The sequence below is a fragment of the Pristis pectinata genome, chromosome 1, assembly GCF_009764475.1.
Source record: "Pristis pectinata isolate sPriPec2 chromosome 1, sPriPec2.1.pri, whole genome shotgun sequence".
Taxonomy (NCBI): Eukaryota; Metazoa; Chordata; class Chondrichthyes; order Rhinopristiformes; family Pristidae; genus Pristis; species Pristis pectinata.
Window position 1 is genome coordinate 86373412 of NC_067405.1, and position 25518 is coordinate 86398929.

At 44.3% G+C, this 25518-nt stretch overlaps 1 protein-coding gene across 1 annotated transcript; it reads left to right on the forward strand.

Moving 5' to 3' along the window:
* Positions 1–3: 3 nt before the first annotated feature.
* Positions 4–24397, forward strand: LOC127569157 (EEF1A lysine methyltransferase 3-like). The gene is made up of 5 exons (XM_052013582.1): positions 4–9; positions 8460–8681; positions 9724–9835; positions 17054–17446; positions 24267–24397. The coding sequence occupies exons 1-5, from the start codon at positions 4–6 to the stop codon at positions 24395–24397; spliced, it is 864 nt and encodes a 287-aa protein (XP_051869542.1).
* Positions 24398–25518: the final 1121 nt, after the last annotated feature.

Genomic DNA, 25518 nt, shown 5'->3' on the forward strand with positions numbered 1-25518 from the left:
AGAATGAAGGTGAGTGACCAAAGAATTAAACGAGATGTAGGGAAACTTTTTGTTTACACAGTATGTGTTTCAGACCTGGAATTCAGAGCCAGGAACAGTAGTGGAAGGAACTCAAAAATGAAGCATTCAAAAGGGAGCTGAAAGGGGTTGGGGTATGGGAAAGTAGGGCTATGTGGGGAGCAGGATTAGGCCAGATATCTCCGACATAGACTCAGGATGGAGTCGAGGAATGAATGGGCATTTTCTGTGTTTGTGTGTACTTAGGGGTCGGACGCACTTCTCTGGCTCACCAGATTTAAGCCAGTAATTCGACGTCAATAAATTAATAGGTTTTTACATATAGTTATGATCTGGAGTGCGTTGTCAGGAAGGGTGGTGGAAGGCGATTCAACAAGAACTTCTAGTAGGGAAATGGAGCTAAATATAAATTGGAGTAGTGTAGGGAAACGCAGGAGATGAATGCATGGCCAGAGCCATGGTCATGAATGCACGGCAAAGCAGGGTTCGATTGCATGGAACACTGGGACCGGAACGGGGACAGGGAGGAGCTGCATTACTTGGGCAATTTCGTGCCAATTTCGATGAACAATAATCTCCTTCCCGAGGGGGCTGAGCCTCTGTACCTCCCAACCATAGCAGGTCGTGGGTGCTTTGCACTTGAATATATTTAAGATTGCCGTCGATAGTTTGTCCAGCAGCAACTGGGTTCAGGCTAGGGTGCTAGGAAATGTAAGTTGATCAGGTTTATCCTAACATGCCGATACAGGCCTATTCTTGCCCCGAGTTTATGTCGAAGGTGTGCGTTTGCATTTGTCAAAATTCCGCCACATTCGGGGGAATAGGAGCGCTATCCAAGTTCACTTGTTATCAATGCAAGAGAAGAGAACAAGAGAACAGTACAGCACAGGAACAGATCCTTCGGCCCACGATGTTCTGCCGAACTAATTAAACTAGTAATTAAACGCCGAACTAAACTAATCAATTCTGTCCATATCCCTCCATGCTCTGCATATTCACATGCCTAAGGGCCTCTTTAATGCCTCTATCGTATTTGCCTCCACCACCACCCTGGGGGCACATTCTAGGCACCCAACATTCTTTATGTAAATAAACTTGCCCCGCACTTCTGCTTTGAAATTACCCCCTCACCTTAAATACATGTCCTCTGGTGTTAGACATTGTGACGCTGGGAAAAAGCTACCGGCTGTCTACTCTATCTACCAATCTCATAATCTTATAAACTTCTATCAGGTCTCCCCTCAGTCTCCACGGCACCAGAGAAGACAACACACGTTTATCCAACCTCTCCATATAGCACATGCCCTCTAAACCAGGCAGCATCTTGGCGAACCTCTTCTGCACCTTCTCCAATTCACCTGCATCTCCACTGGACAGCCTCCAATGCAGCTAAACCCACAATCACTGTTGCAGACATAAGATCAGTTCCAGAGACTGAACCCATGGAAAACATCTGACCTGGAAGGTGTCCCTGGCTGTGTCCTTTGATCCTGCACAGATCAGCTGGCAGAGATATTTGCAGACATTTTCAACCTCTTTCTGTTTCAATCTGAGGTTCCCTCCTGCTTTAAGAAGACTACATTTATGCTGGTACCTAAGAAAAACAAGGTAACATGCCTTATTGACTACTGCCCGGTGGCTCTGACATCCACCATCATGAAGTGCTTCGAGAGGCTGGTAATGGCACACATTAACTCCAGTCTCTGAGGCAGCCTCAATCCACTGCAAATTGCCTACCGCCAAAACAGATCTATGGCGGACACCATCTCCCTAGCCCTACACTTATCTCTGGAGTATCTAGACAGTAAAGATACATACACTAGACTATTGACTACAACTCCACCTTCATTACTATAATTCCAAGCAAGCTCATCTCCAAACTCCAAGACCTGGGACTCAACACCTCCCTTTGCAACTGGATTTTTGACTTCCTGACCAACAGATCATAATGAACAAGGATAGGCAGCAACACCTCTGCCATGATTATTCTCAACACTGGTACCCCACAAGGCTCCATCCTCCGCCCCATGCGCTACTCCCTATACACTCACAAATGTGTGGCCAGATTCTAACTCCATCCACAAGTTTGCAGACGATACCATTGTAGTGGCCATATCTCAAATAATGATGAGTCAGAGTACAGGAAGGAGATAGAGAGCCTAATGACATGGTGTCATGACAACAACCTTTCCCTCAACGTCAGCAAAACAGAAGAGCTATTCATTGACTTCAGAAAAGGGGGTGGGGCGGTGCATATGCTCCTCTTTACATCAATAGTGCTGAAGTTGAGAGGATTGAGAGCTTCAAGTTCCTAGGAGTGGACATCACCAATAGCCTGTCCTGGTCTAACCATATAGACACCATGGCCAGGAAAGCTCACCAATGCCTCTACTTCCTGAGGAGACTAAAGAAATTTGGCATGTCCCTGTTGACTCTCACCAATTTTTATCGATGCACCACAGAAAACATCCCATCCAGATGCATCACAGCTTGGTATCGCAACTGCTCTGCTTGTGATCGCAAGAAACCATAGAGAGTTGTGGACACAACTCAGCACATCACACAAGCCATCTTCCCCTCCATGAATTCTATCTACACTTGTCGCTGCCTCGGTAAAGCAGCCAACATAATCAAAGACCCCACACAGCCCAGACATTCTCTCTTCTACCCCTCCCATCAGGGAGAAGATACAAACGCCTGAAAGCACCTACCACCAGGCTCAGGATCAGTTTCTATCCCGCTGTTGTAAGACAAGTGCAATAAGATGGACTCTTGACCTCTCAAGCCACCTTGTTATGGACTTGCACCTTATTGTCTGCCTGCACTGCACTTTCTCTGTAACTGTAACACTTTATTCTGTTTTCTGTTATTGTTTTTACCTTGAACTACCTCAATGCACTGTTGTAATGAAATGATCTGTATGGACGTATGCAAAACAAGTTTTTCATTGTACCTAGGTACATGTGCGATAATAAATCAATTTAATTTAATTCCAAAACCTCTAAATCCTATCCATAATGGGACAATCAGAATTGAATGCAACACCCCAGATGCGAGAAAGTAATTTCACGAAGTCCGAGTGGAATTAAGTGCCCTTTTTGTTCAATGGCATAGTTTCTCTTTGTTTTGTTGTCATAGAAAGAAATGTTTTGCTACATTAGCTTTACTTTACTTCAAAGGCTTTGCTTTACACATATAATATGCCTATAATGCTCTGTGATTTGCGTTTACATCATTTTGAAACAATAAGAAAACTACATTCAATTTCAACCTCTCTTTATTCTTGCCTCTGCTTATCTGTGTTCTTCCACCACAATTACCTATGCCAATTATCGAAATTATATTTTTCAAATAGTGTAGGTTACACAACAAGTGATTGGTCAGTCACGCTTGATTATTATCATTACATGAATTGTCCCTGCTCTTCAGTGGCTAGAACTCGCGAAGTATAAGGCGGGGTTCGGGAAACTGTCCGTTAAAAAGAAAGATGCCTTAAAAACTATGGTTAATGTGATGGATTGATGTTTGTTTATGGGCAGAAAGCTGAGACAATGAACACATGAATCAGCTTATGGGTGGCAGAATGGAAATATTAAGTGATATAAGGATCACATAAAATCCTCGACTATTTGCAAATTTTTCCAGTAGATTAAATGTGGAAGTGTGCAAAATGTATCCAAGTTTTCTGTTAATAAAATAAGCAATGGGAAACCAAGTTATGAAGAAGATGCAGGGGATGGCACACGGGAGCGTCTAGTAGAACCGCTGCCTCGCAGCGCCAGAGACCAGGGTTTGATCCTGACTCCGGTGCTGTCTGTGTGGAGTTTGCACGTTCTCTTTGTGGCTGCTTCCGTTTCCTCCGGGTGCTCCGGTTTTCTACCACATCCCAAAGACGCAGAGGTTGGTGCGTTAATTGGCCCTTGCATATTGCCCCGAGTTTGTAGGCGAGCGGTAGATACTGGGGGAAACTGGGAATAAAATAGGATTAATGTGGAGTTAGTGTAAACCGTGGTTGATTGTAGGTATGGATTTGGTGGCTGAAGCGCTTATTTCTGTGCTGTATCTCTCTCTGACTCTATGGATGTAGTACATTTGAAAACATGAAGTTGAAAGATGTGGGGAAGTACGAATTTATCCACTTTTATAGGAAGAATGGAATAGTAGCTTTATTTTTAGCGTTGAGAGGCTAGTAAATGTTGGGATCCGGTCATCTATAAAAGATTATTTGTATACGAAAGGCAAAACATGTGCTAGATGTAGTTATAAAGGAAACGTTATACAAGCAAAAAAAGTCTTGTGACACATAGCGACTGCACACACGTTTACTGCTTGTGTAAGCAAAGACGCAATTACTTCAAAGTGAATACAACAAAGGTTCCCTGGATCCACACCTAGGTAAGAATGTCATCCAATGAGGAGAATGGGCTTCTGTTCTCCAGACTTTAGGAGGATAACAGATGTTGATCTATATCATTCTTAGGGAGCTTGACCGGGAAGATGTCATGTGGTTCTTTCAACAAATTGGAGAGTTTCAGTTGTTGAGAGGCCTGCTACACAGGGCTTCATTGAGTGCATTCTGGACTAAGATTCTGGACGTCATTAAAGACCCCCATTATCCGGGCCATGCCCTCTTGTTGCTGTAATCTGGCGGGAGGTACAGGAGCCTGAAGACCCACAGCTCAAGGTTCAACAACAGCTTCTTCCCGCTGCCATCAGGTTCTTGAACGGACCTGAAAAACCCCAACAATACCTCGGACTATATTTCTTTATTTCCTCTCCCTCAACTTGCATGAATGTCGTAATGTTCATTTTTGTTTATTTTGTCGTGTGAGTCATGTAAAATTTATGATAATTTAAGTTTCTGTTAACTTATGTTTGTCATGTTTGTACTGTACTGCGCTGCTGCTGCAAAAAGCTAATTTTCGTGTCACTTATACCCTGGGTTTCTATACCCACGACAATAAATTTGAACCTCGAACTTTAAGAACAATAGATACAGGCACTAGAGGAAAGGTGGGATGGATGAATAAGATCAGAATCACAGTGTGGGAACAACACGGAAGAAGTCATTTGGCTCGTCGAGTCCGTCGGCTCTGTGTAAGAGTGAACCAGCAAGTCGCACTTCCCGCCCCATCCTCATAACCCTGCAAATGCTTTCAGATATACTCACTCAATCTCTTCTTGCCCAGAAATGGACGCAATTCTCCAATTGTGGCCCAATCTGTTTTTTTTTTATAAAGATTAATCATAACCTTCTGCTCTGTTTATAAAACCAAGGATCCTATATACTTGTTTTCTTAGTCACTTTCTCAATCTACCCTGTCAATTTAACCAAATTGTCTCATCACGTTTTAATGGCATTGCAGGCAAATCAGGAGGACTCCTGTTAATCCTGACCCGGGGGTCAACCCCCACATAATTATCTTTTAGGTTAGCCAAAGCCACGCCTTCACTTTGCACCACATCCAATAGATAAAAGGAGCTGTTGGGAAATACTAAACTCAAAGAGGATCCCGCAATTTTTCCGTAGCCTGAATTCTTGTCAGTGCAATTCGGTGTGGGCAGGGTCCATGGGGGGGGGGGGGGGGGGGGGCAGGGTGGGAGATGGGGTAGGAGTGGCTGAGATGGGTTGGGGGGCGGGAGGGGCATGCAGATGGACTGGTCCACGTTAACTTTTCACTCACTCAGAAAGCACACATACAATGTGACCTTCTTGCTTCATGAATCGTGTAGCAAAGTGAAGACAGTTCAAACATTTTAAAGACAACGAGGTCCGGGTTCAACGCAATCAGATTTAGTCGTTTGTTTCAAGGATACTAAGCTTCCCAAGATTAACATTATTTGAAATACTACTGAGTAGTCCAATGTTTACCAGTATGTTGTCAGTAAATAATTACAAAGTAGACCAAAATCAAATTTAATTAAATGGTAAATATGTTTTGTTTTGATTTGCGTATTGTTTCAATGCATTGAATTCCATTTCGTTTGCGCTTGTTTCGATAGTAGAGAAACAAAATAGTCTTTTGGACTTGTTCTGCATCTCAGATCGCGAAATTTACGTCACTGTTATCCAGGCTCGATTTAGCGCCATTGATTATTTCATCGTCTCTTCAAATAGTAATGTTAGACACAATGTTTTTTGGTATTGTGGATATCTGAGGCGATACTTTAGATTACCCCTAGGTACTGATCTATCCATGGTCGTGAATACAACAAATTTATTGGCTTCTCGAACGGAACACACTGAAAAGTATAGTCGTCAATGGAAAGTTACTTCGGCGCGTTAAAATATGTGGGGAAACCCCGTGATAAATAGTGTTCAAGGTGAGGAATTGTGAAGCCAACCATGTTGGACCCATCAAGCACAAATATGAGACATATTCTCTAAATAGCGAGAGGGAATGGACTTTTGAGGAGCGGACCAACTAGGGGCGCCAAGCGCAGAAATCACTAAAAAGCTGATCCACAGGTGCAGAGGGTGATTGAAAATTTGACTTTTCATCTCAAGGAAGGTATAATTTATATCGTGGTCACATAAAGCTTTGGGTTACTGCATTTTGTTCTTGACATCGTGCCTCTTGAAAATTATATTGGTTATGAAGGATTCCTATTGATAATAGAATCCCTTGTATACAAAAGATTGATGTGATTGAGGTGATTTGAGAAATGACAAACTGCTGTGTTCAACATTCCAGGCCACTGGGTCATACAGTAAAATAAAAGCCAGGCCGTACGCACGTGACGTCCCGAAGTAATTTCCTCGCACAAAACGAGTAGAAATTTGGAACTGCCATTGTAAAAAAAAGAAATCTGAAGACTCGTGGTTGAACAATTTGTTATTGATTTGGATAGAGTTTTAATAGGTCAAGGTATTGAAGGATGTGAAATCCAGACCGGAGGACGCAGTTACGATATGAATATCCAGAAAAGGAAAGTAGAACAGCAGACGGAATGTCCTACTCTTGCCCAGCACTCAATCAGTCCCCCGTCAGGCTTTCGTAGGTGAGGGGGGAGCCTCCCATTTCACTTCTAATCTAATAATATGACAGTTAAAATCAGTAAATGCAGGGTTTCCCTGTAATTGAATAACCTTCCATTCTTAACTTTGACAGAAGCCAGCGTTTGACAGTTATCAATTCTGAGCTCATGAAACCCTGTATAAATTATATCCATTTGAAATTGGTGGCCCAAATAGCAAATGAGCACGAGATGTGACGTGTTGCTTCACAGGAAAATTTGCATGCGGATGTATACTGTGTTTTGCGTCGTTACCTGGGACTCCAGCCAAGGGTGAATTTTCTCAATATTGTAGTTGATTTGTCTTTCGGGCCCTTGCCACATCGCTGCTGTTGTCTTGTCGCAGTAACTGATGGAGAATAAATGGAGAGGGGCTTAATTAAAACAAATAGATGCGGCAGGGTAAGAGACCTGTATGAGGCGCCCTCAGAAAGATATGGCAATAATCTCAATCAGAATTTTTAAAAACGGTGCTAGGTGTGTGTAGCCTTAAGGCTGTGGGTGCTGAATGGCATACATCCCACCAAGACTGCTCATTACCATTTGCACGACATCCGCCGACTCTGCCCTGGTTTAACTCATCTCCTTCGGAAATCCGCCCCCCCCCCCGCCCATCTCCTTCGGCATATTTCACTATTCCAGTACCCTGCCCGTCCTCAATCCCACATAAATCTGTTGCACGTATCCAAACAGGCGCCAGGTCTCCTTCACCACCGCGGTTGGACCAGCTGACCGACACCAACTCGCGCTAAGACATATCTCACATTCAATGGTGCTTTCAAATGACCCATAACTTGGCACCAGAAACATCGTCTCACAGCAATCCCCCTCTCTCCGTCACATCAACCACCCGTCCAGTATCTGTGCAACCTTTTTCCAGCCCTATAAGCTTCCAATTCTCTACGTTCGTCTGATTTTACCCACTACCGTTCCCCTATGTTAAGTGTTCTGTCTCTGGTAGACGTATTGTTCCAAAATACACTAGCTCTTTCCTTAAACCTCTTTGCACCTGCGCCTGTCTCTGCTCGCTAATATGCACCCCTTTATTTGACCATGGATCATATGTCCTGACAAATCCTTCAGTGACTCGGGGTCAAATTCTTCAAATTTTAGCATCGGAGCCCCTATGTAACTGAAAGTTATTTTGTTGACTGTCCACTAGTTAATTGTCTTATAAGTGATAGGCAGGAAAAAATGCTGCCTTTACGTGAACACTCCTGTTTGTTGAGATTGTTCTCCCGGTTTTCTGTCAACATTATTTCCCTGATTAATAAACCCCTCGTATCACCAATTTCGGCTGCTGCATGCGATTGCCCAATAACTGCCCACACACTATTGGCTGTGAGACGTTTTAACACATCACAAAGATTTGGAATTGGATACATAAGCGAAAGCTTAACTGTTCTCTCAAATTCGGCTCGTAGCCCGCCACCGTCGTTTCACAAGGTCGACTTAGAGGGAAGAACATCAAAAATATGGCGACTGAACAGCATCGGCAACGTCCCATCTATGACAGCGATGAGAACGAGGACCATGATTCGACGACTTTAATCCGCTGGAACAACTTCGACTTTTGCGGATTTAGTTTAAAGATCGCTCGAATGATGGATCCAAGATTGGGCATTTCCTCGTATATTTGGGACGCTGTAAGTCCATTGCGTTGGTTGTATAGGGCAACTAAATGAACCTAACGCCTTGTATCTTATCAGTTTAGCATATGTTACCCTTTTTTCATCCTATTTTCAGTTACTATGAAATACCCTTCCCAGGAAAAGGTTTAAAAATATATCAGGGATAAAGTTCAGTCTTAACTTAGTTCGCCCTGTTATCTGCTATAACTTGCATTCATCCTACGAATTCTAAACAGAACATTTTAAAGTAGCAAGTGCCTGTTGCTTGGCATTATTTTTGAACAAAAAGATGCTCGCGGTTTAACAAAAAAAAGGATCATATTTAGTCATCACAATCGATACAGAGATCATTTTAAAAGAGGGGAGTGGACTATCGGCACCGTACTGGCCCTTCCATCTCAGTGTTGCGATGTACTGCTGAGTCGGAGACGCGGCTTCAGACGGTCGAGGGAACCAAATGGCGCGGCGGGTTAGTTGACGAAGCGTTGGAGCGAGATAGCGCGATTGTTTTGAACATTTCATTGAAATATTATTTTCACTTCTGTCCTACTCTGTAGTATCCTTCCATCTGAAGCAGGAGGTGAGCGAATCAATCCTCACTCCTCAGAGGTCACCGGAGCGTCTGCCCCTACGTCCCTACGAGTGAAGAATGCAGCACTCTCAGACCTGGTCACAGAGATGAGACGTTGAACTCAAGTTACACTTAAGTCGCTGAGTTGGACATAAACTATCTCGCTGCATTATTCTCATACGCATTTCTATTGTCCTGGCCAATCATCTCCCATTGTACCTACATTGGCTGCTACATTTTCTTTGCATTATTACGCGGATTAAAATTTAAATTATTTGAATTGGTGGGACCCTTTGAGGTTCCCTGGTGTCGCGGAAGGTTCAGTTTAAGCGGAGCATGTGAGAAAGCCAGCCCTGCACGACTTTGACTAGATTTGGAAGTGATCAGCGTGCCCGTTCCGAGGGCCTTCCTCAGCCCCTGCAAAGAGTTGCTTCAACTCACTCCCACTATTTAATGGTCTCATGCACACGTCTTCCATCTTTTCAGGGCATTTCTCTGTGTCAGTATTTTGAGAAAGAAGACGTCACTTTCACTGGGAAGAAAGTCATTGAGCTGGGATCTGGCACGGGAATCGTGGGGATATTGGCAGCTCTGCTGGGTGAGTGACAGCTTTATATCGAACCGGAACGATGCAGCCCAATGTTATTGCTGAACAAGGAGACCTGTCTGTGTCTTGGAAGAAGTGATTTCATGCCTGACAGTAACAAAGTATGCGGTTACTCCTCCAGCACATACGAGGCATTGGTAATTTGGAAATAATTCACTTTCCCTATTTTAAGCCTTTCTTCAGTTCAGAAGATGTAAAGTGCCCTTGAAGCGTCTAACATCGTGTAACATAAATATGCTTATCCTCTCGATATTATCTAAGATATTCCGTAATTACTCTCGGGAAAGAGAAAGGCCGCAGTCTGTAAAAGCTTTTGCCAAACGAATCCGATCTTCATCTTACAGGCACTTTTCTTGTAGTAGGATGCTGCTTATATCTGGGCACATTTCATTTATAAAACAAGAAAATGTATCAGAATCGCACAGAATAGAAACAGGCCATTCGCCCCAACTCATCCACGTTGACTAGTGGGCAACTTTCCCTATTAATCACATCGCCTATCACTTGGTCCATAGCCTTCAATGCCTAAGTGATTCATGTGTTCATCTAAGACACTACTTATATGCTGTCAGCGGCCCAGCTTCACCGCGCTCTCAGACAGTCCATTCCAGTTACTTTGCGTGAAGAAAGTCTCCCTCATACTTCCTCTGAATATCTTTCCCCTATTTCCTCTAGTTTTATCTACCTCTGATATAGGGAAAAGTTCCCTGCATTATACCCGATTTGTATCCTTTATAATTTTATATACCTTTGTCATCTGCTCCAGGGAGAAAAGGCCCCCCACTGCTACCAGATCCTTCGTATACCTTGGTGACCAGAACTGCATGCAGTTCTCCAAATGGAGTCTGACCAACGTTTTATAAAGTTGGAGTACAACCTCCCTACTTCTGTATTCAGTGCCCCAACTTATGAAGGCCAGTATCCCGTATGCCTTCCTAACCACGTTGCCTATGTTGGATCTAAGTAACATACTCCAAGGTCCCTCTGTTGCTAGCATTATTACTGCTCCCAAAATGCATCACCTCACATGTATCTGGATTAAACTATATCTGGGTTGTAGACTCAGCCAACTCCACCACCGGCACAACCCTCCCCGCCATCGATTACATCTTCAAGAAGGCAGCATCCATCACTAAGGATCTTCACCATCTGGGATATGCCCGCTTCCTCTTACTACCATCCGGGAGGAGGTACAAGAGCCTGAAGACCCACATTCAACGATTCAGAAACAGCTTCTTTCCCTCCACCATCAGATTTCTGAACGTTCCGTGAATACTACCTCACTATTCCTTTTGTTTTGCACTCTTTATTTGTTTTTGTAATTTATAGTAATTTTATGTCTTTGTACCGCAGTGCCGCCAGAAAACAACAAATTTCATGTCATCTAAGTCAATGATAATAATTCTGAGTCTGATTCTGATCTCAATCTGCCATCTTCGTGTCATCTACGAACTTAGTGATCTTGCCTCTCACATCCACATCCAAGACATTCAGGTGTATTACAAACAAGGGTTCTAGTTCTGCTCCTTGTGGGACACCACGAGTCACAGGCATCCAGTTGCAAAACAACCCTCTACCATCACCCTCTGTCTCCTATTGCCAAGCCACTTTTGGATCCATTTTGCCAACTTGGCCTGGTTCCCATGCGCTATAATCTTTTGAACCAGTCTCCGATATGGGACATTGTCAAGGGCTTTACTAAGGTCTGTGGATCAATCACTGCTGAAACTATGAAGCCAAAAGGGCCCAAATCCATTCATTATGATATTCTTTAATGACCGGAAAGGGTAATCTATAAGTGTGAGTAAATCACCAAGTAATATTTCTCACTTTGTAGTCACTGAATTCTCACTGAAATCAGCCGAAGGCCACTTGCCAGCCATTATTGGTTTTCTGGCATATCGACCATGAGTTAAGATTGATTTGAAGGAAAATTGTTGACATATTTCTGTAAAAATAGAAAGTATTAAGAGTGAAAAATTTCTGTAATTTTGACTGGATTCGTAGAATTCCCAGCCAATCTTATAATACTCAGATTATATCAATGGTATTGTCTTTTTTCTGAATAGTATCGTAGAGTCATAGAGCGCAGAAACAGGCCCTTCGGCCCACCCTGTCCATGCCTACCATAAAGTATGTTAAATTTTACCTGCTTCCACTCCAGTTTTAAGGGTTCTTATGAGGTCAATGTGGGATCCACAGACTCGGACAGAGGTTGGGGAAGAAGGGCGTAGCTGAATGGTGCACTCTCTCTGCTCTCTACACCGGGGTTCTGTGGGCCGCTGATCCGTAGACTCAAGATTCCCCACTGTGTTCCAAATGCTCCTTCTCCACTTTGAACTAGTATGGGCCAGGGATCCCCAGGAAAGGGTTGGATTGTTCCCCCTGTTCAAGGAGGCCTTGGGGACATCCTTGAATTATTTTCTCTACCTGGTAATCTCTTCCAATGATGGAGCTCGGAATTGAATGTCGGATTCAAGAGTCTGGTGTCGGGGATACAAATGACATAGCCAGCCCATTGAAGTCCCTTCAGTGTAATTGCGACATCAGTACTATGGATCTGGGCCTGGGAGAGGACATCAATGTTGGCTCACTCTCGGTGGATTTCAAGGATTTTGTGGAGACAACGTTGGTGAAGGTATATGTTGTAGGTAGTCCATGTGTCCTAAGCACTCTAGCATGAGTTGAGAATTAGTTGATTGATTTCCAGATAATCGGAATAAAAGGGTCTTTTTCCAGGTGGCAGACAGTAAGCTGTGGGGTGTAATGACAAAGCTTGGGACTGAGGTAGAATCTAAGATGGGAGGAAGATGCAAAGACGTTCCAATGTGATTTGGGCTTTAAGTAAGTGGGTAAATGCATGGTAGATGCAGTTTAACGTGCATAAATGTGAGAATACCCACTTTGGTTCTAAAAAATAAGTTAAGATATTATCTGAAAGGTGATAGATTGAGAAAAAGGAATGTGCAAGAAGCCCTGTGTGTTCTTGTGCACTAGTCACTGAAAGTAGGCATTCAGCTGGAAAGGCAAATTGCATGTTGGCTTCATGATAAGATGAATTGCGTACAGGAGCAAGGATGTCTTACTGCAGCTGTACAGAACCCCGGTGAGACCCCACAGGACTTTTTTGTGCAGTTTTATTCTCCTTATCTGAAGAAGGATGTTCTTGCCATGGAGGGAGTGCAACAAAGGTTTACTCATCTGACTCTGGGTTGGCAGGACTGATGTATGAGGAGCGATTGGGTTGGTTAGGCCTGCATTCATGGGACTATAGAAGAATGAGAAGGGATCTGAAAAAAAAACTTATAAATTGTAACAGGACGAAACAAACGAGGTACATGGAAGATGTTCCTGATGGCAGCAGAGTCCGGAACCGGGATCACAGCCTCAGCATATCCAGGCATTTAGAACTATGATCAGGAAGATTCCTTCACGCATTGCGCAGTGAATCTGTGGAATTCTCTACAACAGAAAACAGTAGAGGTCAAGTAATTAGATATGTTCAAGGAGGTAGATGTATTTTTTTAACCCCAAAGGGATCAGAGGAAATGGGGAGAAGGTGGGAACGGAGAATAGAAGTGGATAATCGTATTGAACAGTGGAGCAGGCTTGGGGGCCGATGGCCTACTCCAGCTCCTATTTTCCACGTTTCTGTGTTTCAAAAGGTTTCTTTGAGATATCTTCTCATTCTTCTACACTGCCTGATAGACCACGAGCTTTACCCGGATCTGAGGTCTTTGATCTTCAAACACACCTTTCCTCAATGGATCAAAGGCTGCGATAGCGCACTATCTGCCCTCGCGAAGGAGCTGTTCCCCAAGATACCGGCAGTGGTCCACACTTTCCAGAGCTTCACTTTGGACCTTTATCTTGGAGGATGGTTGACCAGCAGGGGAAGGTTGGTGGAGGAACTTTGTTTTGCAGATGTGTGCCCTTGCTGCATCAATCCTTGCACCCTTAGCTTCTCAAGAATCCTGCAGAAATATTTATGGTCTCGTAACGTGAAGGTATTTCGAGTGTAAATTTCCTCCCTGTTTTCTTCTGTAATTAGACCCAACACCCAACATTGTCAAGGACCGCAGCTAGCAGAAAATTTCAATAGAAACCATCGAAAATTAATGTAAGACCTTAACAGAGCGAACGAATCGCTGTGGTGTTCTGCTGGCTGCGTTGTCTCTGGGTTGGTTCTTGCAGATAGCGCCCTCTGCTGGTAGAATGTCAGGAGACTTCAAGAACGCAACAAAATGGGAGCTGGAACAGGCCACCCGGACTCTCAAACCTGCAGCTGTTCAATGACTGATCTGCCGTCGGCCCCAAATCTTTTTCTGTGACAGTCCCACGTGGCTTTCAATTCCCCTATCTTTCAAAAATGGATCTACCTCGTCCTTAAATACATCCAATGATCCAGGATCCTCCGGGATAGAGGGCTTGAGCAGAGATTTACCACACTCCTCGAGAAGAAATTCATACACCATAAGACCATAATATAAGAGCAGAATCAGGCCATTCGGCCTATCGAGTCTGCTCCGCCATTCAATCATGGCGGATATTTTTCAACCCCATTGTCCCACCTTCTGCCTTAAATCTCTGCCTCATATACACCCAGTGACTGGGCCTCCACAGTCCTCTGTGGCAACGAATTCCACAGGTTCATCACCCACTGGCTGAAGAAATTTTCTCGTTATCCCAGTTTTAAAGGGACGTCCCTTTATTCCGAGGCTGTGCCCTTGGATGCTAGACTCCACCACAAATGGAAACATCCTCTCCACGTCCACTACATCCAGGCCTTTCAATATCCAGTAGGTTGCAATGAGATCCTCCTCATCCTCCTGATTTGCACCTCAGGTTTAAATAAAGGCCCTTATCTTGAAACTATATCCGCATGTTTGATTCTCTCCCACAAGTGGAAACATCTCATCTTCCCTGACATGCCCCTTTAGGATCGTATGTATTTCAATAAGAAAACCTCCCATTCTTCTGAACAAGACACATTTCACAAAACTGAAACTATTTTTCAAAATCGGTCGAACTTTCTCAGCCAGTGTGTCGAACCTGTATAAGAAGGAAGGGTTGCACCTGAACTGGAGGGGGACCAATATCCTCACAGGGAGGTTTGTTAGTGCTACTCATCAGGGTTTAAACCAGTGTGGCGGCGTGGGATTTGGAATGATGGTGCAGCAGGTAGATAGGTTGACTCATACGCAGGAAATAGAACAGGCAAGTCCAGTGGGAAGAGTGGGCAGAGACAGAAAGGGAAGCATGAGAGGCTTAATTTAATGCAAGGAGTCTCACAGATAAGACAGATGTGCTGAGAACATGGATCAGCACATGGGAGTACGATATTGTTGCAATCATGGAAACATGTTTGAGGGAATGGCAGCTCAGTATTCCAGGGTATAGAAGTTTGAGGCATGACCGGGGGAGGGGGGTGCAAAAAGCGCTGGGCAGTGCACTGCTCATCAGGGAGACCATTACAACTGTACTTATGGAGAATATCCTGGAAAGATCAGCCAATGAAGCTACATGGATAGAATTTAAGAATAAGCAAGGGGAAGTCACTTTGATGGGATTATACTAGAAACCTCCAAATAGAAGAACAGATGTGTAGGCAGATAGCAGGGGGGTATAAAAATAATAGAGTTGTAGTTCTAGGTGATTTAAATTTCCATATTGACTGGGATTGCATTAGTGCAAGAGGCTCAGATGGGGAGGGATTTGTAAAATGAATTCAAGAGGGCTTTCTGAAGCAGTATGTAGGGAGTCCCACGAGGGAAGGGTCTACACTTGACTTTATATTAGAGAATGAGGACAGGCAAGTGATTGAATTGTCTGTGGAGGAACCCTTTGGACAAGGTCCGGAATGGTAGGTTGGTATAGAAGGTTAGTGCACAGGGGATCCGGGGTGTGTTGGTGAACTGGATCCAAAATTGGTTGGGTAGTAGGAGACAGAACGCAGTGGTGGGTGGTGTTTCTCTCACTGGAAATCTATAACGTGGTGTACCACAGGGATTGGTGTTGGGACCTTTGTTGTTTGCAATATATATATAAGTGATTTGGATGAGGATATAGGGGGTATGATTGGTAAATTTGCAGGTGACACAAAAATTGGTGTCGTAGATAATAAAGAAGGTTGGTTAAAGATAAAGCATGGCATAGTTCAGCTACAGAGTTAGATGGAGCAGTGGCAGATGGAATTTAATTCAGACAAATGCGAGTAAATGCACGCTATGAGGTCAAATTCTGGTAGGACATGGAGATTAACTGGCAGGGACTTTAGGAACATTGATGTACAAAGAGACCTTGGGGTGCAAGTCCATTGCTCCCTGAAATTGGTGACACCGGTTGTTAGGGTAGTGAAAAAGGCATTAGGTATGCTTGCCTTCATGTGCTGAGGCATTGCATATAAGAGTTGGGACATGATGAGGCAGTTGTACAAAATATTGGTTCGACCACATTTAGAGTTCTGGTCGCCACACAATAGACAGGATGTGGCAGCAATAGAGAGAGTGCAAAAGAGATTCACCAGGATGTTGCCTGGAATGGAGGGCTGTAGTTATAAGGAAAAATTGGATAGGGTGGGTTTGTTCTCACTGGAACGTAGGAGGTGGAAGGAAGACCTTATAGAAGTTTACAAAATTGACGGTCAGAGATCGTATATAGTCAGAATCTTTCTCCCAGGGCAGGGAAATCTAGAACAAGAGGGCACAGGTTTAAGGAGAAAGGGGAGAAATATAAAGGAGATGTGATGGGTAATGAGTGTGGTGAATATCTGGAACGAGCTGCCAGAGTAGGCAGTAAAGCAAATACTATAACAACGTTTACAAGGCATTTGGACAGATACTTGAATACGAAAGGAATAGAGGGATACGGGCCTTATGTGGGCAAATGGGATTAGCGTAGACAGGGATCATGGAAGGTCCCGACGAGGTGAACTGAGGACACGTTTTTGTGCTGTATGCTTCTTTGACCCTATGCTTCTAACCCTCTCGTTTCCCTTGCTCCTACGCTTTCGTCAATTCCTTCAAAAGAGGTGCCCTCATCGGCAGAATCTGGGGTTTGGTGGGGGGGGGGGGGGGTGCAACGGGAGTTTACAGTGATACACATCCGAATCGGCGGCCGTAATATTTTGTCTCCATAAACACAATGTAAGAACCGACGTTTTCCGAGGACAACCATGAATTAAACATCGACATCTTCTTTTGTTCTCAGGTGGACATGTTACCATTACAGACAAACCGGATACCTTGAAGCAAATAAACAGCAATATTTCAATCAACGTCCCTTTTGCATGCAGACATCGTTTAAAAGTTCGCCCGCTGACTTGGGGAGAAGATCAGACTAAATTCCCCACCGACTATGATTTTATTCTGGGCTCCGACATTGTCTACAGCTCAGTTTGTTATCCCGCGCTTTTAGAAACACTGCGTTACCTCTGCAACCAAGGGACCACGATTTACCTTTCCTCTGAACTCCGAACCGGGAATGGGTCCATCCCTTTCCATGATGTGATCCTGCCTGACTACTTTAACTGCGAGGTCGTTACCAGATTAGAACCTAAATGCATAGCTGTGTACAAGTTGACTAAAATTGGTACAGGGCACGGTAAGAAATAGAAGATCTCAATCGAATATCACTGCTGCTCGCTTCATAACGCGTAGTTCATATGTAGCAAGCCCATCAATTTAAACTAATATCTTAAACATAATGTAGTGCTCGAAGATGCTTTACTGCAGCCGCTATTACAAAGGTTTTACCTCTGTGATTTATATGGAAACCTAACTACAAGAAACGTTTACCTTTGTTTGCAATTAAAACTTAAATAAGTTCGACGCCTGTGTTTGCTATAGACACATGCCCGTTAACGAACAAGGAAGACTAGCAGGATTTAAATGTTTAGTTCAGTTCTATTGTTTTAGATGTCAGAGTATTCTGTGTTTGACACACTAGGGTAGGCATGCAAGGAAATGAAAGATTAATCGGGCTGAGACTCTACTGATTGGAGTTTAGAAGAAGAAAGGCGATATTATTGAAATATCGCCTTTGGGGATGAGGCAGAATAAATATTAAGAGTATGTTGCGTCTCATGGGAGGTCCAAACCAGAGGCTATGGTCTCAGAATAAGAGGGCACTCATTTCAGACTGAGTGGGGAAACATTTCTTATCTCAGAAGGTTGCGAGCCTTTGGAACGCTTTGCCTAGAGAGCCGTGTGAATAGATTCCTTATATATATATTAGGATACAATCAGTAAGGATGTCAAGGACTATGGGGCTATTTGTCGGTCAGTTCACCCATCTGTAGCTCGGCGCCAGTTGTTGGCCGTGGTTCCCCACGCCTTAATGTTGCTGCTGAAAAACATTGGGGAAGAAGGGTCCTGACCCGAAAAGTTGACCGCCTGCTTTTCTCCGCGGATGCTGCCTGGCCTGCTGAGTTCCTCCAGTATCATTGTGTTTTTCATCGAGATTCCAGCATCTGCAGTCCTTTGTTTCTCTTGGGTAAAATATCCTCGAACTTCCAAAGCGAAAATTAAAATGACGCAGAAAAATGTGTTTCAGTGCGGTTTAACATTGCACATGGAAAATCCTGAGGATAAGCAACAGAACTCAGATGAGCATGGATGTTTTGACATTTGGAAAATACCTTCACTGACTTACAGAGAAACACGACAAGAAACGCAAAGGAACACACCAGTTACTAATCTTTTCATATTGCTGCAAAGCATTGCTTGCGTAAACGAAAAGATTTTGAAGTAAATTATGCATGCCAGATTAAAGTTCTTTTTATTATAATTTGGGCTCACATGTTTTTCGTGAAAGCTGAGCAAAATCCATATCTGTGTCCATTATACCCGGTTCCAAAACGCCATCCTCTTTGCCTGGCACGCTCACACTGCACACACGCCCTCACTCCTCAGCGACGAAACACAAATCCAAAATTGCTCACGTTCACCAACAATGCGAGGAGAATACGTGTGGTGGGCGAGGCCAACTAGAGGCCCTGTGCTCAGTTGATAGCAATACATCTGCTTCCACCGATGATTTTGAGTGCAGTTACTGTCGGTTATATTATTTGGCAATAGCCCGTTCTGCCCCGCTCCACGTTTCTGGGACACCTGTTTGCTTATCTCGAACCTGCAGCTGGGCATCGATGGGTTCGTGATCAGCGTTGTCTAATTTGCCGGATAATGGGTCAAGTATGTCGGTCATTTTATCGTAATGATATCTTGATCAATCCTGACCCAGGCCAGCTTTAACGCATATTCCATGGAGAGAGAAACGGAGTTAATGTTTCAGGTGGAGGGGCCAAAGGCAAACCGAGATTCTCTCCCCACAGCCGCTGGGTGACTTGCAGATTATTTCCGGCAATTATCTTTTTGTTTAATTTCAGATTTCTAGCATCTTCAGGATTTTGGTTTTGCTTTTCAACTTATTATATCGAAGGGATAACATCTTTCCCAGTTTGTGCTTCGACTTTTCATGGAGGCAGACGTTAGAAAATGCGGCACTACTGGGGAACCACGCAATTAATCCGGTCCGAAGCCTCCAAAAAAGTCGGAGGAGGGAAGAGTGGGGAAATAGTGACGGAGGCTGGGAGGTCAGAGGCGGAGGCACCAAAGGACTGCAGAGAATGGAATCTGATCGGAAGTGAAGGTGGAGCATGGAACTCTCAATGGGTGCAGGCACTATCTTCCTCCATTGCAGTAGCCTCCTGATGTCTAAAATGTATCCAGTTTTCTTAACCTGATACCTGTTTCAGTGACTTGTTTTTTATGCCTCGAACCGGATTAAATCACCCAAGCAGGATCTCGGTGCTTCTGCAGAATTGTTTCCCTTCGAAATCACGGTGAGCTGAGATAGATCAAAGAAATCAAGAAATTGGATCTACCCGTAAATATGGAGCAAGAACAAGCTCAAACCCGGTTTCTCTGGTTGTTACATCCTGATGGTACATTCCTCAATTGCCCCGAGGGTAGCAGCAGCGGTGGCACACACTTCCAACTCCGCCGTTGTCTTTGTGGAATTTGCACGTTCTCCCCGTGACCGCGTGGGATTCCGCCGGGTGCTCGGGTTTCATCCCCCCAAGGCCACACCGGCAGGTTAATTGGCTACTATAAAATGCCTCTTAATACGTGGCAAAAGAAGCAAAGGGGGCGGGGGGGGGGTTGATCAGCAATAAGGAGGGAGGGAGGGAGGGAGGGGACTGGGACTGGGACTGGGACTGATGGGATTGCTCTGTTAAGAGCTGGCGTGGGTCCTTCTATCTTAATGGCTCATTCAGTGGTGTATTGGGAATAGATGGGAGCAAACAAACGAGCGGCTGGAGGAACTCGGCGGGTCGGGCAGCATTTGTAGACATCAACGTTTCGGGTTGAGACCCTTCATCTGGACTGAAAGAGTAGAGGAAAGATAGCCAGTATAAATATGTGAGGGGGTGGGGTGAGGCAAGAGCTGGCAAGTGATAGTTGGATCCAGGTGAGGCGGAGTGACTGGCAGACGGAGGAGGGAAATGTTGAAATAGTAACAGAGGCTGGAAGGTCATAGGCGGAGTCAACAAATGGCTGCACATGATGGAATCTGATCGGAAAGGAAGGTGGTGCATGGAACCAAATAAGGAAGGCGGAAAAGGCAGATGGAATAGACAGGGTCTGGGTCCCCTAGATCCAAGTACATCTTAGCAGGACACAAATGAAGAGCAGCGTTTACACTGTGTTACCAGTTCCCGTCGCTAACAATTGTATTAAGGAGCAGCAACTCAGCCTGTGTTAACTTGTCCTTACATTGCCAAAATTGAAACATTGATTGTAACTTGAACCTAGCTGATTAACCGGGAAGCACTTGGGGTATGTTATGTTCGACTTTCCTCATTTTGTAATGCTTAATATGGAATTGGGGCAGGGGCGGGGTTGGTTAGGACTCAGAAAAACAAAATATTAATTGATCTGTCCATATCTGCTTTAATCGGGCCTTGGTGCCCTACTGGTACGAATATTATGGTTGCCTCCACACTCTCCGAGCCTGACCCTTGGAAGAGACGAAAACAACGATTTGATGCAAAGGAAACGCCAGATGACCCAGGTTTTCTTTTGGCGTTAACTGCGCCCTCTATCGCGCATTACCATCAGTGCAACTCATCAACGCTTGGGAAAATAAAACGAACCCGGCTTCAATACATCAGACATGATGCATTCCTCATTGTTAAACATTGGCCATCCCTGTGCGCACCTTAAACAAGGCCTGAACGCAATCAACGTTTATAACCAATTTAACTTTTTGATTTATGTCTCTGTGCTTTTTTTTCCCTTTAAGACTGATTATCTGGGAATTGATTACACCATTTGGCACACAAAACAATGGAAGCTAAGTCATTAATTACATTCAAGAAGAAGGAAGATATAATCCTTTAATGCTTGAGGGACCAAGGCGTACAGTGGGAAGGCGCGAACAAGTTACAGAAGTGGTTGATCGGCCATGATCACATGGAAGGGCCGGATGGCCCACCCCTTCTCTTTTCTACGTTTCTATGTTTCTAATTTTTGATGATGACCCCATAGTTATAAGAGGGCGGCTGAATTGGGATGGAAATTGGCCTTCAAAAATCTGGCAATTTACGTGTTGCAGGACGCCGCACTAAAGTGAGCGCTGTTAAAACTAACTGCTAGTAAAGGGGTACGTCTTTTGACTGTGTTTTGCAAAGTTAACTAAGTTTCAGTTAGGCTCCGGATACTCCGGTGAATGGCAATACTGATCATTGCTATGCAACGGGAATATCTTAAATTCAGGAACAATGCACTCCGGTGAATGGCAATACTGATCATTGCTATAAGCAACGGGAATATCTTAAATTCAGGAACAATGCACTCCCCCCCCCCCCTTCAATAATCGTGTTATTTCGCGAATAAAATTCAGACTTGGTAATTTCAACTGAAATCTTGTGCTTCGCATGTCCTTTCCGTCGCGTGTTGTCCATAACGTCGGCGTAAGGATCAGAAACGTTGCTATGCTGAGGATAAATGAAGATCCGGTAACATCAAAGCTTTCCTTCAAAACTAGAGGCTTAATTTCGGGCTTTTATTCACTTTGGGGATGTCCAGCGTTTAATGTCCAGCCCTAATTGCCTTTAAGAGGTTGATGGTGAGCCGCACAGCAGTTGATAGCACAAAGAGATAATCCCTTCATCCCTGTTCTACATGGCACACAAGCTAAATGCATGGTGTTTCAATTCGCATCCTATCATTTACTAGTCTGTCCTGTCTGTCCGTCTCCCTACATGTGCTCTGTCTGCAACCCACCCACACCCCTTCTTACAATCCTCGGCCCACTTCTCTCTCGGACTGTGCTCCACTTTCAGTCTTCACGCTGGAATTTCAGTTGCTTTTTCTTTGACTGTCCAGCTGAGCGCCAGGGCTGCTTCTCTCCTTTTCCATGGACTGGATCTTGCGGTCTGTGAAACTGTACTTTGGAACTAAAATCTACTCATGCACTGTTGCACTTTAACTGTACCTAATGCATTTTTTCAACACACTAGATTCAATAACTTAGTCAGCAACCAACCATCTAATCCAAATATAGCAAAGGTACACCTTTATCACGGTAGTGTAGCGGTTAGCGTAACGCTATCACAGCGCCAGCGAACCGGGTTCAATTCCGGCCACTGTCTGTAAGGAGTTAGTACGTTCTCCCCGTGTCTGCATGGGTTTCCTCTGGGTGCTCCGGTTTCCTCCCACATTCCAAAGACGTACGGGTTAGGAAGTTGTGGACATGCTATGTTGGCGCCGGAAGCGTGGTGACACTTGCGGGCTCCCCCCAGAACTTTCTATGCAAAAGATGCATTTCACTGTGTGTTTCGATGTACATGTGACTAATAAAGATATCTTATCTTATACATGAATAAAGCTTCCTTACCAGAAACAAGTTCTGCGAGTTTGCATCAATATATTTCGAGCAATTCAACGCTTTGTTACTCACGTCTTCCACCGGTTTGATGGAAGGTACCGCCGGTGAAGGATGGCGCCTTCCTCCAAAACTTGACGCCAAAATTAAGGTAACACCGCACAACATTTCGTTGACATCTTTTGTGCAGTGTTGCGCCACACGGTGACTGACGTGGAGGATGTCTCTTGTGTAACACCACCAATACACCAATCAAGTAGAAGTTAACTATTGTTCATAATTTAGCTGCTAAGTTTATAGTTATGCTAATTTATCTCGGCGGCTGACTGGATGTTATATTTGATCCTTCTGAAGCCGATTCCCATTCTCAAATGTGGAAACATCTAGCCCTGTCCCCACTCTTTCTCTCTGCTGACTGGCGGCGAACCTTCCCGTTTACGATCGCTAAAGAAACGTGTTTGGCACGTCGGGATTTCAGTCTGTGCACCCAGACAGCGCAAGACAATTGTAATGTGAGCAGGAATCAGACCAGCGCGAAGACAGTGATGCAAAATAAATGGAATGTGGCGATTGCTTCATACTCTTGAACCGCTGTAGTTCACGATGGAGGCAACTGCGCTCATTTACCCTCTCATTTACAAAACAGTCCACGTAGGAAGATCATTTTCCACACGCCACAGTATGCACACCTGCACCTTTTGATTCATGGCATGTGCAGTCTAGAACTCCTCGTTCCAAGAGTTACTCATCTTGTTTTTGTGGAGTTAATAATTTGTTGAGAAAAAGTGGTGAATCTCTAGAATTCTCTACCCAGGAGGGTTGTAGAAGCTATCATCAGACGTTTAACGATGGCATTTTATTTTGAAAGTTAGGAGGACTGAGGGCTCTGGGGAGCTGACAGAAACAGATCGGTGTGTGACCTGCAGTCTCCCAGCGTTCTTCGTCAACACCCGTGTAACTGAGGACATGAAGCCTGGGGTAGATCAGTAATGATGATTCTGAATGCAGGGAGGGCTTGAGGGGCCGAGTGACCTTCTCCTGTGCCTACTTTCCTATCACGACTAACTTCTGTGGAAGGCCCCGTGTTTCTTCCTCGCCCTGAGTTTGAGGAGTCAGATTTTGGTTAGGGTGGGAGAGGAGTTGGATTTTTCCCCTTCATCCTTCACTCTTGCCTCAGTTGGAAAAAAATCAGTTACACGGGTGTTGACGAAGGAAGCTGGGAGACCGCAGGTCACACCGGTCTGTTTCTGCCATGACTGGATGTCTATATACCAGCCGGTAGGCGGATATTCACCATGCACTCAATGGCCTGAAGAAAATCGGACTGCGGGCGATTAGTATTGAAGGGTGCGATGGCTCTCGCCTTTGTGGTATTTGGTGGATACTCTGATTTGTTCTCAAACAGCAGAGAGATCCCGCTGAGTCTGTTCACCGCAGACAAGTTTGGCGAATGATAACTCCTGCAGAGGATTGGTTTTGAAACAAGCAGGGGCACTGGAAGTACCGAGCTCCGCGCCTGCCTTCTGTCTCACAGTTAGGAGGGTATGCGGGCCCCTATCTCTTCTTGCTCCGAAGAAAAAGAAAGAAAATCCGCAGAGTTATCCATCTGGCGGCTTTGAGCGGGTGATGCCTGGATCTCGAGGGCCCCCTTTCGGCCGCTTTTGACGGGGGAATCCTCGCGGAGATTTCGCCGACATCCATAAAGCGCCAGACGTGGACCCTCTTTGGGCCAGACACTGTGGCTAACATGTGGCCATGACATATCCCTGCTTTCACCGGTATCAGTCCGTAGTGCTAGAACGATTCGTAACAGGATCAGAGACTTTACAATCTGTGCTAATTACAGACATGCATAATTAGAACGAACAAAATGATCGTTTAGTGGAATATGTCCTTGGTATTGAAACGTAAAATCCAGAACAACCTGTACTAGAGCCGGATAACATTTAGTGCAGAAAACAGTGCTTGGTGATCTTAACGTGGAAGAATGTCTTTGCCTCTCTCGCAAACTGTGGGCGGAACAATGAGGCGTACTATCAATGTTACAGTAATTTCTATTGTTATTCTACGTAATTCGAGTTATTTGTTAAACATCAACTAATAGCTCGTAGATTTAATCTTCCTGATTACCTTGAAACCCAGCGTGAAAATGAGATGAGGGATTCAGAAGATACAAAAGCCTGAAAGCACGTACCACCGGGCTCAAGGACAGCTTCTATCCCGTTGTTATGTCTATCGAACGGTTCCCTGGTACGATAAAAATTCACTCTTGACCTCACAATCTATCTCTTCATGCCTTGCACCTTATTATCTGCCTGCACTGCACTTTCTCTGTAACTGTAACACTATATTCTGTTATTGCCTTTCCCTTGTCTTACCTCACTGTACTGATGTGATGAAATGATCTTTATGGATGGCACGCAAAACGAAGTTTTTCACTGTATCTCGGTACATGTGACAATAATAAATCAATTTACCAATTTGCCAATTTCGAGGCCCAGTTTTCCAGATTTCTAGATAGGGAAGTCCCGGAAAATGGGATAAAGCTGCCGTGATTTCATTTCATTGACTAGGACGTTAACGCTCGGTGGAATATATATTTACTATATTTCCGCCTCTATGCCTCATGCAGCCCTCGCAATGAACTGGTTAGTTTTGATTACAACGTGATCCAAATCACTTACCAGTATCATGGCAAATGACAGAATTCATAACCCTATTTGTTTAAAAAATACGTCTTCCCACTTTTCTGATTTGACATTTTAATTGGCTACGATGGACAACAT

Coding starts and splice junctions, on each gene's coding strand:
- LOC127569157 (XM_052013582.1), top strand. Junction 8,682..9,723: donor CCTCGTATATTTGGGACGCT/GTAAGTCCATTG, acceptor CCATCTTTTCAG/GGCATTTCTCTGTGTCAGTA. Junction 9,836..17,053: donor GATATTGGCAGCTCTGCTGG/GTGAGTGACAGC, acceptor TTTTGTTCTCAG/GTGGACATGTTACCATTACA.